We start from the raw sequence: 16,274 nt of genomic DNA, 5'->3' as shown, positions 1-16,274 counted from the left end.
TTCAGTGTAAAATAAGACTCTTACTTACTTGCTTGCTTGCTTACTTACTTACGTACTTACTTACTTACTTACTTACTTACTTACTTACTTACTGGCGTTTAAGGAACCCGGAGGTTCATTGCCGCCCTCATATAAGCCCTCCATCGGTCCCTATCCTGTGCAAGATTAATCCAGTATCTATCATCATATCCCACCTCCCTTACATCCATTTTAATATTATCTTCCCATCTACGTCTCGGCCTCCCCAAAGGTCTTTTTCCTTCCGGCCTCCCAACTAACACTCTATATGCATTTCTGGATTCGCCCATACGTGCTACATGCCCTGCCCATCTCAAACATCTAGATTTAATGTTCCTAATTATGTCAGGTGAAGAATACAATGCGTGCTGTTCTGTGTTGTGTAATTTTCTCCATTCTCCTGTAACTTCATCCCTCTTAGCCCCAAATATTTTCCTGAGAACCTTATTCTCAAACACCCTTAACCTCTGTTCCTCTCTCAAAGTGAGAGCCCAAGTTTCACAACCATAAAGAACAACCGGTAATATAACTGTTTTATAAATTCTAACTTTCACATTTTTTGACAGCAGACTGGATGATAAAAGCTTCTGAACCGAATAATAACACACATTTCCCATATTTATTCTGTGTTTAATTTCCTCCCGAGTATCATTTTTATTTGTTACTGTTACTCCCAGGTATTTGAACTTATCCACCTCTTCGAAAGAATGTTATGTTTTATTTAACGAAGCTCGCAACTGCAGAGGTTATATCAGCGTCGCCGGATGTGCCGGAATTTTGTCCCGCAGGAGTTCTTTTACATGCCAGTAAATATACTGACATGAGCCTGTCGCATTTAAGCACACTTAAATGCCATCGACCTGGCCCGGGATCGAACCCGCAACCTTGGGCATAGAAGGCCAGCGCTATACCAACTTGCCAACCAGGTCGACTCTTCGAAAGATAAATTTCTAATTTTTATATTTCCATTTCGTATAATATTCTTGTCACGAGACATAATCATATACTTTGTCTTTTCAGGATTTACTTCCAAACCTATCTCTTTACTTGCTTCCAGTAAAATCCCCGTGTTTTCCCTAATTGTTTGTGGATTTTCTCCTAACATATTCACGTCATCCGCATAGACAAGCAGCTGATGTAACCCATTCAATTCCAAACCCTCTCTGTTATCCTGGACTTTCCTAATGGCATACTCTAGAGCAAAGTTAAAAGGTAAAGGTGATAGTGCATCTCCTTGCTTTAGCCCACAGTGAATTGGAAATGCATCTGACAGAAACTGACCTATACGAACTCTGCAAAATAAGACTCTAACAATTATAAAATTAAAGCAGTTTGTTCACTTCGCCTTTGAATCTGTTTGAACTGACTTGGGACAAACATTCCTTAAATACTGTTATCATCATGAGAACAAAAACGAGTCACTTGTTGATGTGAAAAATTGCTTGTGAAATCACATTCGAATATGACAGTTATGGTGAAGACTTCATTCTAAACGGGACAAAAAAGGTAATAATTCAATTTCTTAATATTACCAAAGATCGCCATTTCCTGAAATCCATAAACCTTCATATAGTGATTGACAGGAAAACTAACTTTTAATGTTATCTTATTTTTCAATAAGGAGTGAATGACAATCCACAGATCCTGCATCAAATTCGCTGAAAATTTTTATAGTATTCACCATGAACCCTTGTAATTTATGTGTGTTCGCATTTTTAAAGTAAGACGCAGACCTATGCGAAGTTATATATCTCGCATTTAAAACTTTCGCTTAGTTTTGTGATATAGCTACACAGACTAGTACTCACTGAATTGTTTACATTCCTCAGGCACGAGCAACAGCAACACACAGCAGTGCTAAGTGGACTGCACCCTGCTACTACCTACCACATCAGAATGTCGGCTATCAATGGAATCGAACCCAGTGCTTTTACTGAACCCATAGCAGCCAAGACTCAGGAAGAAGGTCAGTGCTCTGCCTGTAGTTCGTAACTGTTACTTCAAATCATTACTTATTACTTTGTTGTTCAGAGTCCTGAATATTAAAATAAATAAATTTGTAGTAAAACGACTGCTGCAGAAGTGCCATGTTTACACGCAGTAAACAAGTTCTACAAGAACTACTACAAACGTAGAAATCACTCAGATTTTAACCTATATTCAGCCAAAATGGCTAGACTCTAGAATACAGCCTTATTACTAGTAACAGTGCCATTCTGATATGGTCATAATACTAAAATAAATTTTTGGTAGTATTTACAAAAAAGATTTGTAATATTTGGTACTTAAAGAAGAAAATGGTAATTTTTTCCTGTTTCACAACCACTTTGTAGCAACGCCATCTTGTATTTTTGGTTCAGGAAAAATACGACTGTCGTAAAAGAAGACTAAAAATCCAATATGATGTTGCTACAAAGCAGCATTGATTCATCGGCTCCATTTTTAAATTGTTGCTCATTTTTATTGTGCATGGTTTCTCCTCCCCCTTGACATAGCACAGCCTAGGTTGATTTATTGGGATTGTATTTTAGAGTGACACAGCCAAAATTAGTCAGTGCTAAAGTCAAATTTTATTTAAATTATGGTTTATTTAATGACGCTCGCAACTGCATAGGTTATATCAGCGTTGCCGGTGTGCCAGAATTTTGCCCCACAGGAGTTCTTTTACATGCCAGTAAATCTACTGACATGAGCTTGTTGCATTTAAACACACTTAAATGCTATCAACGTGGGCCGGAATCGAACCCTCAACCTCGAGAATATAAGGCCAGCGCTATACCAACTACGCTACCGAAGCTGACTCTAAAGTCAATATGAATTGGGAAATGGGAAGAGAAACAATTAAAATGCACTCAAAAAAAAGAAGTGCTCATGCAAGCGAATTTGGTGGTAGACAAAAACTGAATATGTGAGCTCCAAATCTGTTGTCCACTTATCTCACTAACAAAATTCACTGCTTTTGATGGTACTCATTCATTAGTGAAGCAAAAGTTAATCATGATTTAGGTTCTTTCTTGTGTAAGTAATATGCTTGAAAAAATTGTTTATTCTATTCTGTGATACATCTCGAAAGTCTATTCATATTGCGGGAAAAGAAGGTTTAGAAATAAACATCGACTGTAAGTGCTGTCATAATAGGCTGAGATAAATAATGGACAATTTTGCTCACTTTCATTTGAGATTTCACGCATAGTCTGGGCATGCTATGTTACTGCAGCATCTTGAGAATGAACTAAGAACATGCAGTACAGTGGCCATAGGATATCTGCGAGCTTGAAGACTATTACGATAATAGTTTCGATTCCTGAAAGTGGACTTGCTGGAGGAAGGGACAGGTGTAATGACATTATTTGACAAATCTTTCATATTGCTGAAGTTAAAAACATCTGCTCACTGTCACTACCAGATTCAATTACTTCACTGGGATAGAGAATCAACATAGAGAGCAATGAGTAGTCAGTGTTTTCAGTTTTAACATGCATAACAATCCGCATTTCAGAACCATTTGTTTGTTTCTCTATCTCTCACTCCTCTTTTTCTGTGATGTAGGCCAGGCTTGGAGATATTTTGCATCCACTGTACCAAAGTGTAGAAATTCAAAGTGAGATTTTTTCATATCTGTAGCCACATTATAAATGAACTGACCAATACAGGTGAACAATTCTGAGTGGTTTGAAGTTCTTGTGACGAAACCACAGAATTGGACAACTTTCTTTGTGTGTATGGTGTGTAGATTTATATCAAATGAAGAATCTGTGAAGATTACTTTCAATTTTTACCCGCCAGTGAACTAATTGAGCGTGATATGAAGAATTGACTAAAGTTAAATGCACAACTGATTTGTGTTAGTTGTGAGTTGGGGATTGGGTAGAAATATAAAGAGATGGAGTCATTGAGAGGTTATTTACATTGTGTAGAAGCAATATGAATACATTATTTGCATTCCAGTGCACAGTATTCAGTTCTTTATTGTTTAATTTGTTTTCTGTTATAGTACTATTAGATTCTGAACTGCTCCAGTAATTTTTCTTAAAGTCTTACCTTCGAATGTATCTAATTTACTTATTTTCATTTAATTTGATTAGAGTTAGATAGATCTGTAGAAGTAAAAGTATGATTAATGACTTAATATAAGTCTATAGTTTTACTTTTTTTTAATGACCTTACATAATCTTATGTTTTAGTTTAGTAGTAGCATAGAAATTATTTAAATTACTTACACTAATTACATTACTACATTTGCAGCACCTGTTGGTCCCCCACAGAGCGTTCACGTGGAGACACTTGGTCCAGATCAACTTCTTGCTACATGGAAGGTACTGATTCACAGTTATATTTTTCTCTTTATGACACAAAGTAACGTATACAGAGTGTTCATAAAGTCCCAGTATTCGGAATTTGATAATTTATTAATTAATTAACTGTGACAACTGTGGTTTATGTTAAGACATTTGATAACTATAGTAAAACTTCATTTATAAAATCTTTTTATGGAGATCTGAAGCAAAGAACACATAAATGAGAAAAGCATTATAACTGTTATGACATTTAATAACATCTGAGATAACATTATTTTGATAATATGTGATTAATTAAAAAAAAAAGTAAGTTATTTTGGACTCTTGCTTTCGTTTGCTCCTATGGAATAAACCATGTCTTCAAATTATGGTAAATATTTCATAATTTGTTCAGTTACATCATGATCATGATGTGTTACGTAATGTTTTACTGTTTCTAAAGCAATAACAACGTCATTAAAGGGCACAAGATTGTTGAAAGCTGTCTCATTACCTGCATAATCGTCATCTTCCCTGTTGAATGCCTTGAAACATATTGGAGATTGTCGTGGCTTCAGTTGTAATGACATTTATATCAACAACCACATGATCATCAAATGAAGTCTTTCCTCTCAACTGCTCCTACTTATCACAAACAAACTAAAATGCTCTCTCAATTAATATCACTCAATAAAAGAATTGTATTCCAATGGATACCATCCCATTGTGGAATTCTGGGAAACGAGAATGCGGATGCTTTAGCAAAGAAGGGCAGCACTGCTACTTACAGACCTGTTACTAAATCTATGTATTACTCTGTGAAAAGATTTATTAAATCCACATACTTAGACTTCAACAAACAAAATTTGATAACACAATCTCAAGGGAAAAAATGGAACTCTCTGCATCAAAATCCACAGTTAATTCCCGATTTACCACGAAAATCGTCTGTAGCTGCATTTAGATTGGCAACAGGCCATGATTGTTTGGCCAAACACCTGCATAGAATTGTGCAACTCAAACCAAGAAATGGATTCGGAACACCTCAAAATCTGTGCTTCAGTCGCTGGCCATGATAATATCTTTGAAAAATATTGGAGTGCAAGAGGTCAAATGACTTTGTCAAACGCCTGGCATTAGAAAACAACAACTTATCACAAACAGGAACATCGCTATCTTCATGGTATTCTTCAGTGAACATGTACAGTATTTTCGCCTTGTTACATTTTCACAACAAATTTAATCTCGAGCAAGATTGATTTAGAACATATAAATTACCGTTTGTTTTATATCTCTCGGTGTTTAAAATGTGATTGTATGTGTAAACAACGAATAAACAAAGAATGTATATCTCAAGTAAATTAACATGGAAAAAACAGGAATTTTGCTGGGATCTTTAAAAAAGTAACCAATTAAATGTGCAAAGTGCATAAGTGCGAAATGTATAAAAGAACAGAATGCAAACGTATGGTGTGCTGCAATAGTAATCTTGAAATGTAGTAAACAATTTGTTAGTTCACAGTGAGTCATGCATGTCATCAGAGTGTATTTTTGCTAGAGATAGGCTGTACTTCTCGTGTAAATTGTACCGGTATCTGAGATGTGTGAAGATATGGCAACATAGCATGGTTTCATTGAAATTGATACATCTACTCTCAGAACGAAACCTGAAAGACAAGTAAAATGATCGAAAATGAATTGTTAGTGAGAATATTAAGAATCAGATGACCAGAAAGTGTCTCAAATATGAATAATGATCTGTGAGAAAAAACATGTCAAAATGAAATGAAATTAGAAATAAACGAAAATGGAATGAAATAGGACATACATTAAAGAAAGGCAATGATCTATTGAAAAGATGACGTTAGACTGGAATCCTTAAGAGAATAGAAGCTGAAAATGATGAACACACGAATTTGGGCTGCAAAAAATTCCCATGTCTTACATGAGGTACTGCTTCATTCTCAGAAAATCGACATTTGGTGTGATATAGCGTGTTATGAGACTACTGTTAATTGATGCCACAGTAGATGGTCCTCTATACAGATATATTGCTTAACTGTTTGAGGGTTTGTTAGAACTTGATGAATGTGACTGTTGGTTTCAGAAGGATAGTGCAACATATTGCACTTCTAATGAAACTATGGAAATGCTAAGAGTTTTTTTGGTAATCACTTCGTATCAAAAAACTATTGGGCATCACGCTCCCCTGATTTGAGTGTGGGTTTAATTGAAGGAAAGGTCTTTTAAAGATGACCTTTATGTTGAAAATCTGAAGCAGGTTATTACATGGACAACAAAGACAATAATATTCTCCTGTAAGGTTAAGAAGTGTGTTGCAGATTGACATGTGTAAGCATGTGAACTTATGCTTGCAAGAGGGATGGAGATATTTCCAGCATGTGATGTGAACGATATGAAATCACTATGCATATACAATTAATATACCTACGGTCTTACTAATAAAAACTCTATATACAGACGTTTAACTGTCTTATACTTATGCATTGAGTAGCTCGTTTATAAGTCGTGGTTAATTTATTTTTTTTATTTTATTAGGTTATTTTACGACGCTGTATCAACATCTAGGTTATTTAGCGTCTGAATGAAATGAAGGTGATAATGCCGGTGAAATGAGTCCGGGGTCCAGCACCTAAAGTTACCCAGCATTTGCTCATATTGGGTTGAGGGAAAACCCCGGAAAAAACCTCAACCAGGTAACTTGCCCCGACCGGGATTTGAACCCGGGCCACCTGGTTTCACGGCCATACGCGGTGACCGTTACTCCACAGGTGTGGACAAGTCGTGGTTAAATTCCTTACTAATAATCACTACATACGTCGTATATAACAGTATAACTGTTACACAGCTACGTCATAGTTTCGTCATTACTTCGTTACGAAAGGTAATAGAATATCTGAGGTTCTCTACTGCATCCGGTAGAGTGCTCTAGTGTGGCATGTTAAATATCGATAGTACAACTGGCTCTAATCGATTATCACGTTACATTTTGGTCAAAGAGTACAAACTCTGAACGTATTTCTTCTCAAAAACTAAGAAAAGCATTGCGTGAAGATTCTTTTCATCAATGGAGCAAATTGAAAAGTAAAGGTTTGGGAGTTGTTTTCTATTCTCACTGGAAGAAAGGTAATTCGTGGATCTCAACCAAAAAGGGACTTTCGAGCAGTCAGTGGACGCAAGCCATTAAGATGAACTGTAATACAATACCTGTACATACTCTCCCTGGTAGAACTCTTGACTCAACCCGTTGCAGAAGATGCGACGAGCAAGAAATGCTTCCTCACGTCTTGGGTTTCTGCCATCATGGAGAATTGCTCCGAATCAACAGACATAATACGGTTCGTTCTCTCATCGCAGCTTCAATCCGTCAGAATGCTTCCTATGAGGTTTATGAGGAGGTTGGTTGCGTCTCTTCTGATGGCTCTACTAGACGGGCTGATATCATCATAATTGATCGGCAGAAGGATAAGGGTGTCATTCTTGATCCCACAATCCGTTTTGAGATGCATGAACAACAGCCACAAGAGGTGTGTCGTGAAAAACAAGTCGTATATGAGCCTTGTTGTCAGCATCTTGGAGCACAATACCACATTACACACTGGACAGTTTTTGGGCTCATGTTCGGTGCCCGTGGCACGATCCCACGTGAAACTTTAAATCAACTTAAACAATATAAAATTTCTGATGCAACGATTGATGCCATAGGATCTCACGTGTTAAAATCATCCTTAGCTATAATTAGTAATCATTTGTACCCAACAAAATTTTTATTGTAAATGATTTCCTACGTTTTCTTATCTTAATGTTTTTTCTTTTTCTTTCCAAATGTCACAAAATTGTTTTGTTTACTTATTATTCTTTATGAATTGATTAGTAGGCCGATCTATCGAATCCTTATTTAGGGCGGCTTTTGTTTAAACAAATTTCATTCTATGATCTTTGGTTTGTTCTTCCGTGGTTATAAGGTAACCATCATTGTAAAATGACAGTCGATACGAACAGCTGTTAGAGGGGCGGCCATTTTTTCGCTATATACAACGTTTAAACAAGGGATTTCGTGTATATAACTACTGCAAAGCAATTCCCATTGTATAGTTACAGCCTGTTTATACGTCCATAGCTTATTCACGGTTTATTAGTAACGTTTTCTGTCTCAACTCTGCATAAATCTCGTATAAAAACTATACACTGTTTATTAGTAAGACTGCTACTGTATTTGTGTAGTTTATAAATATTCAAGTGATATATAACTCGTAATAAATTCACAAACTTTGCGTACTGAAACTTTATGGACACCATGTAGAATTTTAATTTATTGGTAACTATAATATTTTATTTTAACATCGTCATTATTATTATTATTATTATTATTATTATTATTATTATTATTATTATTATTATTGTTATTATTATTGTATGTACCTATCCTTTTTATAATCTTCATTGATGACAAGTATCATCATAATATTAGTAGTGGTAATAATAATAATTGCAAATAAAAGTTATTAAGAAATAAACTATGTATTTGAATTGTTTCAATTTATCGTTCTATTATATCCGTGATTTTTTTTTAATTTTCTTACTTTGAAAACCAATACCAATTCACAATAAAACATTTAACCAAGACTAATTAATATGCAGCATCTAAAAGTTATGAATTTTGACATCACTTGTTCTTTTATTGAAACTCTTGCATTCTTCATGTTTCCAGCCACCTCAACCTGAGTTATGGAATGGAGACTTGTTGGGTTATGTTATCTATTGGAATGTCCATAGTGCTTCCTCAGGATTTGGAGGGAATCACACCAGCTCGCATACTGTAAGTTTTCCATTTTACACATAACCTGAGTTCAGTATTTTCAAAGAATAACTCCTGTTGTAGCCACCCATAGAAATAGTATTCCCCCCCCCCCCCCTCATAAATACTTAAACATTTGTCAGAGCCCTCCCTTCATGCCAATATTTTAATTAATGTTGGAGTTCTATAATTTAAACACAGTGCTAAGACAACAGGCTAAGTAAATTTTATTACAATACCCACATAAAGAAGGAAATCATTCTTCAATAGCAGCCTTCTTTTTATAAGACTTGAAAACATAATTATTATTTCAGTAATATGTAATTTAACAGAATTCTTCTTTAATGTAAGAAAAAGTGTTGTGAATATTTTCTATCTTCTTTTCCCTAAAAATCCCTAAAAATCTGGTCAGGCCCATGATTATTAATAAGTATTTAATGAATTTCAATCTTAAGGCCTTAAGATTGAAATTCATTAAATACTTATTAATAATTTACCAGGCATATTGATATTAAAATGAATTGTAAATTACAGGCCCATGATGCCTGGGTCCCTCCACTCAAGTGGTGTCTGTCCCCCCTTTGGGTGGCCTCGATGTACTCGATGATTAGTGAAAATCATTTTCGATTGTTTGATCCTGGTTGCTTGTATTCTCTGTAGGGAATCATTTGACATTTTATAACATTTACAATGTTCATGGACTTATTAATTAATGGAAGTTCGCTTTCGATTTTATGATCCAGGGCGTATACATTATTTGTTGAAAATCAGTCGAAAATATATAATATTTGCAGCACTGATTCAAAAAATAGCTTATCTTCATTGTATTAAAATAAATTGCCTTGAACCAACACCTTCTCTTTTCGATTATTTGGCCCAGGGTGCATGAATTCCTTGCAGAAATTCAGATAACAATTTATAATTTATTTGTGGCACAAATTCAAGAAATAACTTATATTCATAAAATAAATTGCCCTGCTCCAAAGACTTTAGAAGCACCTTCATTTAATTGTTGGAATGAGTTTTAAAACTGTGGTGGACAAATGACCCCTGTATGGTGCGTCCCTATCATCACAGCATGGTGCATCCTCAGGTTGCAGATTGAGGAGACGGCCTCCAGATATGGAGGGTAGCTGCGAATATATTGAATAAGCAGTAGCAGACACCGATAAGGGGTGGTTCTCCAGCTTGGGGGTTGAGCGAAGGGTTAACAACCCATCACCGTAAAATACAGCTTGTTACAAAACCACAACATAAGCCTCAGAATGGGACATTCTTTGACATGACAACAGCAAAGGAATAAGGTTATGAGATTTGGTGCTTGGGTTAGTTGGGAGGGCGGAGGGAAAAAGACCTTTGGTGAAGCTGAGATGTAGATGAGATGATAATATAAAAATGGATTTGGGGGAGGTGGGATATGATTGTAGAGACTGGATTAATCTTGCTCAGGATAGGGACCAATGGTGGCCTTATGTGAGGGTGGCAATGAACTTCCGAGTTCCTTAAAAGCCAGGAAGTAAGTAAGGTAGACAAATGACTTCACGTAAGAGCAACAGTCCACACCTGTGGAGTAACGGTTAGCACGTCTAGCCGTGAAACCAGGTGGCCCGGGTTCCATTCTCAGTCAGGACAAGTTACCTGTTGAGACTTTTTCCTGGGTTTTCCCTCAACCCAATATGAGCAAATGCTGGATAACTTTCGGTGTTAGATCCCAGACTCATTTCACCGGCATTATCACCATCTCATTCAGACGCTAAATAACCTGAGATGTTAATAAAGCATCGTAAAATAATCTACTAAAAAAAAAAAAAGAGCAACAGTAATGGATGATTATCATGTGCATCAGGAGATAGTTACACATAGGCCTAATATGCCTGAGTATTGAGATATTTCTGAAAAACTGCAAATTTAATTGTTTGCATTGCTTTGAAATCATATCCTGTTTATATATGTATCAAGAACAGTAAGTACTAAATTCGATGTGGGAATTGCTTTTGTACCCACTTTTGACAAAAGTAGCTTTGTTATATTTGTCTGTGCCCAACTAAACAGAACCACTTGAATAAATAAAAAAAAAAAATCTTTAGGTTATGTAGTTTATCACTACTAGTCTCAAATAAATGTATGAACTTTTCAGGTGAGGGGAGCTTCAGTCAATCAGTTTCGTTTGACTGATCTTCGTAAGTTTACTCGTTACGATATCACCATTGCTGCTTTCAATGGTGTTGGAGTGGGACCTCAGTCATCTGTTGTTACAGCTACTACACAAGAAGGAGGTAAGTATTTTGTATTTTAAATTCGTTATTTCCATCTTATATATAGGGTATTTCAAAAGTCAGTTCAAACATTAAACTGCTATAAATATTATAATATTTGAAATAGGGAAAAAACAAAAACATCACAGTGTTGGGCAAACAACGGGCTTTACAAAACATTGGGAAGATGTCCGCCTTTCTCTTGTTCAATGTACAGCATTCTGTCTGTGACACCATGCACAGCATTTTGCAGATAATGTCTTGGTATATTGGCAATTTCTTACGAGATGGCATCTTTCAGTTGCAGTAGGGTTGTTGGATGTGTCAGGAAAATTCGTTCTTTAAGGTAACCCCACAACCAAAAGTCGGCCGGATTGAAACTGGAGATTGCGGAGGCCACAGAACATAATTGTAATGTGTAAAAAAAATATGTATATTATTTTATATTATAACGTGTGTTCATTCAAAAACTTCCCACCTTGAGTAATTTTGTATGTGCAGGGTCACGATTTTGAGGAAAAATACGTTAATTTAGTTTTCGAAGGGGAAGTTCAAAACCACTGCTGATTGAATTTTCTGTTCCACTTCAGCATTCCCTTGCCCCCTATTTTGAATTTCAAATTGCACCCCTTATTTTCAGATACACAATTTTAAAGTGGATGAACCCTATCCATGTACTGAAAAAATAAAATAAAAATTCCGTCCACCCATTTCTGAAATAGAGCCAGAAATGTGTAATTTAATGAATTGAAGTTTAGTTTATAGTAGAGTGTATTATGAAGAGACTGTGCTATTTCTGTGCATTTTAGGAAACAAATTGTTGTTTGTCGGGCGTGATGAATATTAATCTGTTGAATTAAACGGTGATGATATTATTATTATTATTATTATTATTGATATTATTATTATTATTACTTCTATTATTAATGTATTATATTAACAGTTCCAGAGGCACCTCCTCAAAATGTAGCATGTTCTCCACTCTCATCACAAAGTGTGAAGGTTAGCTGGTCACCGCCACCTGCCAACCAACATGGAGGCCTACTGCAAGGCTACAAAGTTATCTACAGGCCTGTGTTTAAAGACAGCAGTAAGTTACATTTTCTCACTGAAATATGATAAGTTTTCAGTATTTTAAGTAGACCTTTATTTCTGCACACCATGGCTACTGTCTTATCAGTTAACTAGCAAGCTATCAGCGCAGGGTGAGAAGGGGTTGCATCAGATTGCAACATGCTAGTTCTGTATTGGTAATGAGCAGAGACCGGAACTTCGGCAGAATGCCTTTTTAAATATGTTAAATCTATCTTCATTTTGAAAGTAAATCTGTATCAATTATACCTTTGTGATTGAAACGTCACAGTTTTATGTTGCCCTTTTCTGCCTTTTTTAATATAAATGCCTAATTTACAAAATAAATGCTTTTTTTGCCTTTATTTGATTATTTATCTATTATTTATTAATTTGTTATTAAAAATTGCCAACAGGTATATTTTAATTTATTTCTATAACGCTGCAATGAAAGTGACCACCGAATGTATAGTATTGTCATTCAGTCAGTTCATATTCTCTTTGCAACAGTGAGTGCTGCCGTGCAAAAATGTATAACAGTAAGCATTTTAATTATCGCTTGTGTTTATTTGACAAGGCAACAATTAGTGTGGGTCTAACATTATTTTTAACAGTTATTTTTCTTTCAGTTTTCATTGCAACGTTGTTGTAGCTAGCTAAATATTTCATATCGCAACATACCAATACAACCAAACACTAAAATGCACTTTCCGAGGCTACTGGGAAGAAGATTTCTTTGGTTCCAACAGTAATTGCAACATCGAGTCGAAAATCTCAATTTGCATTCGACTTATGTAAAGCTTTTCTTTCTGCCGAAATCCCTTTGTGGAAAGTGCAAGATTGTGGGTCTAGTGAAAGGTTTTTGTAATTTTATTTCCTTTTATTCCTTATGATATTTTAGCTATTTATGTTGCCTTTTTGCCTGCCTATTTTAGCTATTTATGATGCCTTTTTGTCTGCCTATTTTAATGGTTCATAATGCTTAAACTTCCGGTCTCTGATAATGAGTTATGACTTTTGACTCACTAGCTATCTAGTCCAGACAGTAGTGTGACAAGTCAAAAGCTGTAAAATTTGTTCATCTTACTGTAAATTATTTTTTTGTTCCATCAGTAATCGTAATATTTTAATAAAGACATTTGCTAGCTTTTTCTATATAGAGAAAGGTCCCGAAGGATAGCATTTCAGTACTATGCTTATTGCGCATTACCTCTCTTTTGTATGGGAATCGGTTGTTGGAGCCCGAATGGTTGCTGTCTTGTTGTACTTATTGTGACGTTTACAGAATAATACAAAAAGAGATAGAGATAGTGACGTTTCACAGTTTAATGTTGTTTCTGTTGCAGTTGTCCACACAGCAAGCAGTGAAGTGAAGCGTACATCAAGTGTGGAAACATATCTTCATGGCCTCTTGAAATTCACTAATTATTCTGTCCGTCTGCTAGCTTACACCAGTGTTGGTGACGGTGTTGTTAGTGACCCAACTTATTGTGCGACAGAACAAGATGGTAAGATTCTCTCTTTCAGTTTAATGAATTGTCCACTAAATTTTATAATTGAAAATTGTTAAACATTTCTAGTTTTGAAAATTTAATGTATTGTTATGATTTAAGCATTTCATGGTGTTCAACATGCTTTGTGAGATTTTTGAGTATTTTGAACACAAAAACATCCAATATGAAAAATATACTAGACTGGACGTGGAGTTCTGAAGCCTTTAGTAATGGAAACAACAATTTCATTTCTCATTCCTTGCTTTCTATGATGGCAGACTCAGTTCATTGCTTGAAATGCATTATTTTTCTGAATTTATAGCATAATGCAAAAAACTTTGTAAATGTTGTTGTTGTTTTCTAATGCTAGGCATTTGACAATGAAGTCATTTGACCTCTTGCACTCCAATATTTTCATATTGGAGTGAAAAATGGCAAGTTGTAGCCGATTTAAGTGAACGCCATATTTTAACGTTTTGGTGGCTGCTTCATTCACACACAACCCCCAGAATGTCTGGAGGACCACACCTGCTGTTGGTCAACGGGTCCATTGGACCTAGCTGGGAGATCTTGTCGATCACCAGCTTTCCCTCCTTAAGCACTTTTTAAATGCAAATGTAACATATTAGATAAGAAATTATGATATTCGTAATTTAATTATTTTTTTTTCCATTCTTGTAATGATATTAAGAAAGTAAAAATGCACTACCTTTCTGTTTCTAATTTTTTTCCAGTATGTATTAAAAAAACTTACTTGTTCATTCCCATTTCATGTTCGTTATAGTTCCTGGATCACCTTCTGGAATAAAAGCTTTAGCGTTGACAGGAGATTCTATATTAGTATCATGGCTTCCACCTGATCAACCAAATGGAATTATAGTGCAGTATACAGTATATGTCATTGAAGGAGGCAGAGTCAAGGTATGTTGTCTACATATTAAATTTTGATATTAAGTACTGGTACGTACAGAATTAGTTTAGTATTTGTTTTGTTTTAACGTGTAGACTGTAACAAAAATGTGGGGCAAAACTTCAGAGTTGGATTCCTCATATGTAGAAAAGAAAAGTGGATTATAACAACACGGCTCTGGAAATGCTTAATTTCTGAGTTACCAGACTTTCAAGTATGATTTTAGTGCATTCCACAGGAGATGGAATCCATAATTTCCACAACCAGCACGTTTTGGCTGACATAAATCCCAATACAATAATTCAATCTTCTCACCAACAGAGTTCTCCATCAGCATCAGCTTACAGAGCGTAACTATGGAGATTTCTTGCACACAATATTGCCTGCTTTCTTGGACCACATACCATTACTCTATCGAAGACTGTACTTCATGCATGACAGTGCTTCTGCACGTTTCAGTCTTTGTGCCTGCAGCCACTTCAAATAGATAGAGGTGGACCATTGCATGGCCTGCACACTCACCGGACTTAGCCGAATATTCAACTGCTGTGGATGATGCAGCAACTCTCTTTGAGGAAATTATGGCGGCCTGTTAGTATACTGTAAGTTTATATTATGCCAGGAATTTTGGAGTGTGTTCAGAACTCAGTGAAACGAAGTGGATATTTTGAACAATTCATATAAGGAAATGTCAACAGAGTGTATCATACTTCCAGCAAATAAACATAGTGATAGTTCAGAAATTAAGCATTTCTGGACTGAAGTTGTTATAACATGGTTTTCCTCTCTAAACATTAAGAATCCATTCCTGAATTTTTTTTACCTTATTTTTGTTACACCCTGTAGTTTGTGTATAAACCAGAGTTGGAATCCCCAATGCTGTTTTAAATCATACTTCATGGACAATTTGTTATTGGATTCGAAATTAATGAGTTCAAACTCGTAGACCCTTTGAAAAAGTTTTAAGGGTAATAAAACCTTTGAGCAACTGGCGTAGCTCAGTCAGCTAAGGCGCTTGCCTGCCATTCTGGAATTGCGTTCGGGTGCGGGTTCGATTCCCGCTTGGACTGATTACTTGGTTGGGTTTTTTCCGAGGTTTTCCCCAACCATAAGACAAATGTCAGGTAATCTATGGCGAATCCTCGGCCTCATCTCGCCAAATATCATCTCGCTATCACTAATCCCATCGACGCTAAATAACCTCGTAGTTGATACAGCGTCGTTAAATAACCAAGTAAAATAAATAAAATAAAACCTTTGAAATAGTTTATCTTAAAATCGAAGTGAAGATGAATGTGGAATGTCATAGAGTTATGGCACGTGAAAGAAACATGTCTCTGGATGAAAGAAATGTAAACGAAATTTACTACTTTTCCATCCGTCACGTATTATTCTTTTGTAAGAAGTAATAATGAATTTGATCTTACAGGT

At 35.6% G+C, this 16,274-nt stretch overlaps 1 protein-coding gene across 9 annotated transcripts in view; it reads left to right on the top strand.

The window, feature by feature from the left end:
- Dscam3 (Down syndrome cell adhesion molecule 3) overlaps positions 1-16,274 on the top strand; it is a 2,377,722-nt gene that overhangs the window by 2,297,489 nt on the left and 63,959 nt on the right. For all 9 annotated transcript variants that reach the window (XR_011333174.1, XR_011333173.1, XR_011333172.1 and 6 more), the window contains exons 20-26: positions 1,848-1,984; positions 4,264-4,334; positions 9,028-9,135; positions 11,252-11,390; positions 12,313-12,459; positions 13,787-13,948; positions 14,718-14,854. Coding sequence is in view for 6 of the 9 variants with exons in the window: in XM_069831322.1 (XP_069687423.1) it covers positions 1,848-1,984; positions 4,264-4,334; positions 9,028-9,135; positions 11,252-11,390; positions 12,313-12,459; positions 13,787-13,948; positions 14,718-14,854 (901 nt within the window). In the remaining 3 variants the exon portion in view is untranslated. The remainder of the gene's footprint in view (positions 1-1,847; positions 1,985-4,263; positions 4,335-9,027; positions 9,136-11,251; positions 11,391-12,312; positions 12,460-13,786; positions 13,949-14,717; positions 14,855-16,274) is intronic.

This window comes from Periplaneta americana, chromosome 7 (genome assembly GCF_040183065.1).
Source record: "Periplaneta americana isolate PAMFEO1 chromosome 7, P.americana_PAMFEO1_priV1, whole genome shotgun sequence".
Taxonomy (NCBI): Eukaryota; Metazoa; Arthropoda; class Insecta; order Blattodea; family Blattidae; genus Periplaneta; species Periplaneta americana.
This window is presented reverse-complemented; position numbering and strand designations above follow the sequence as displayed.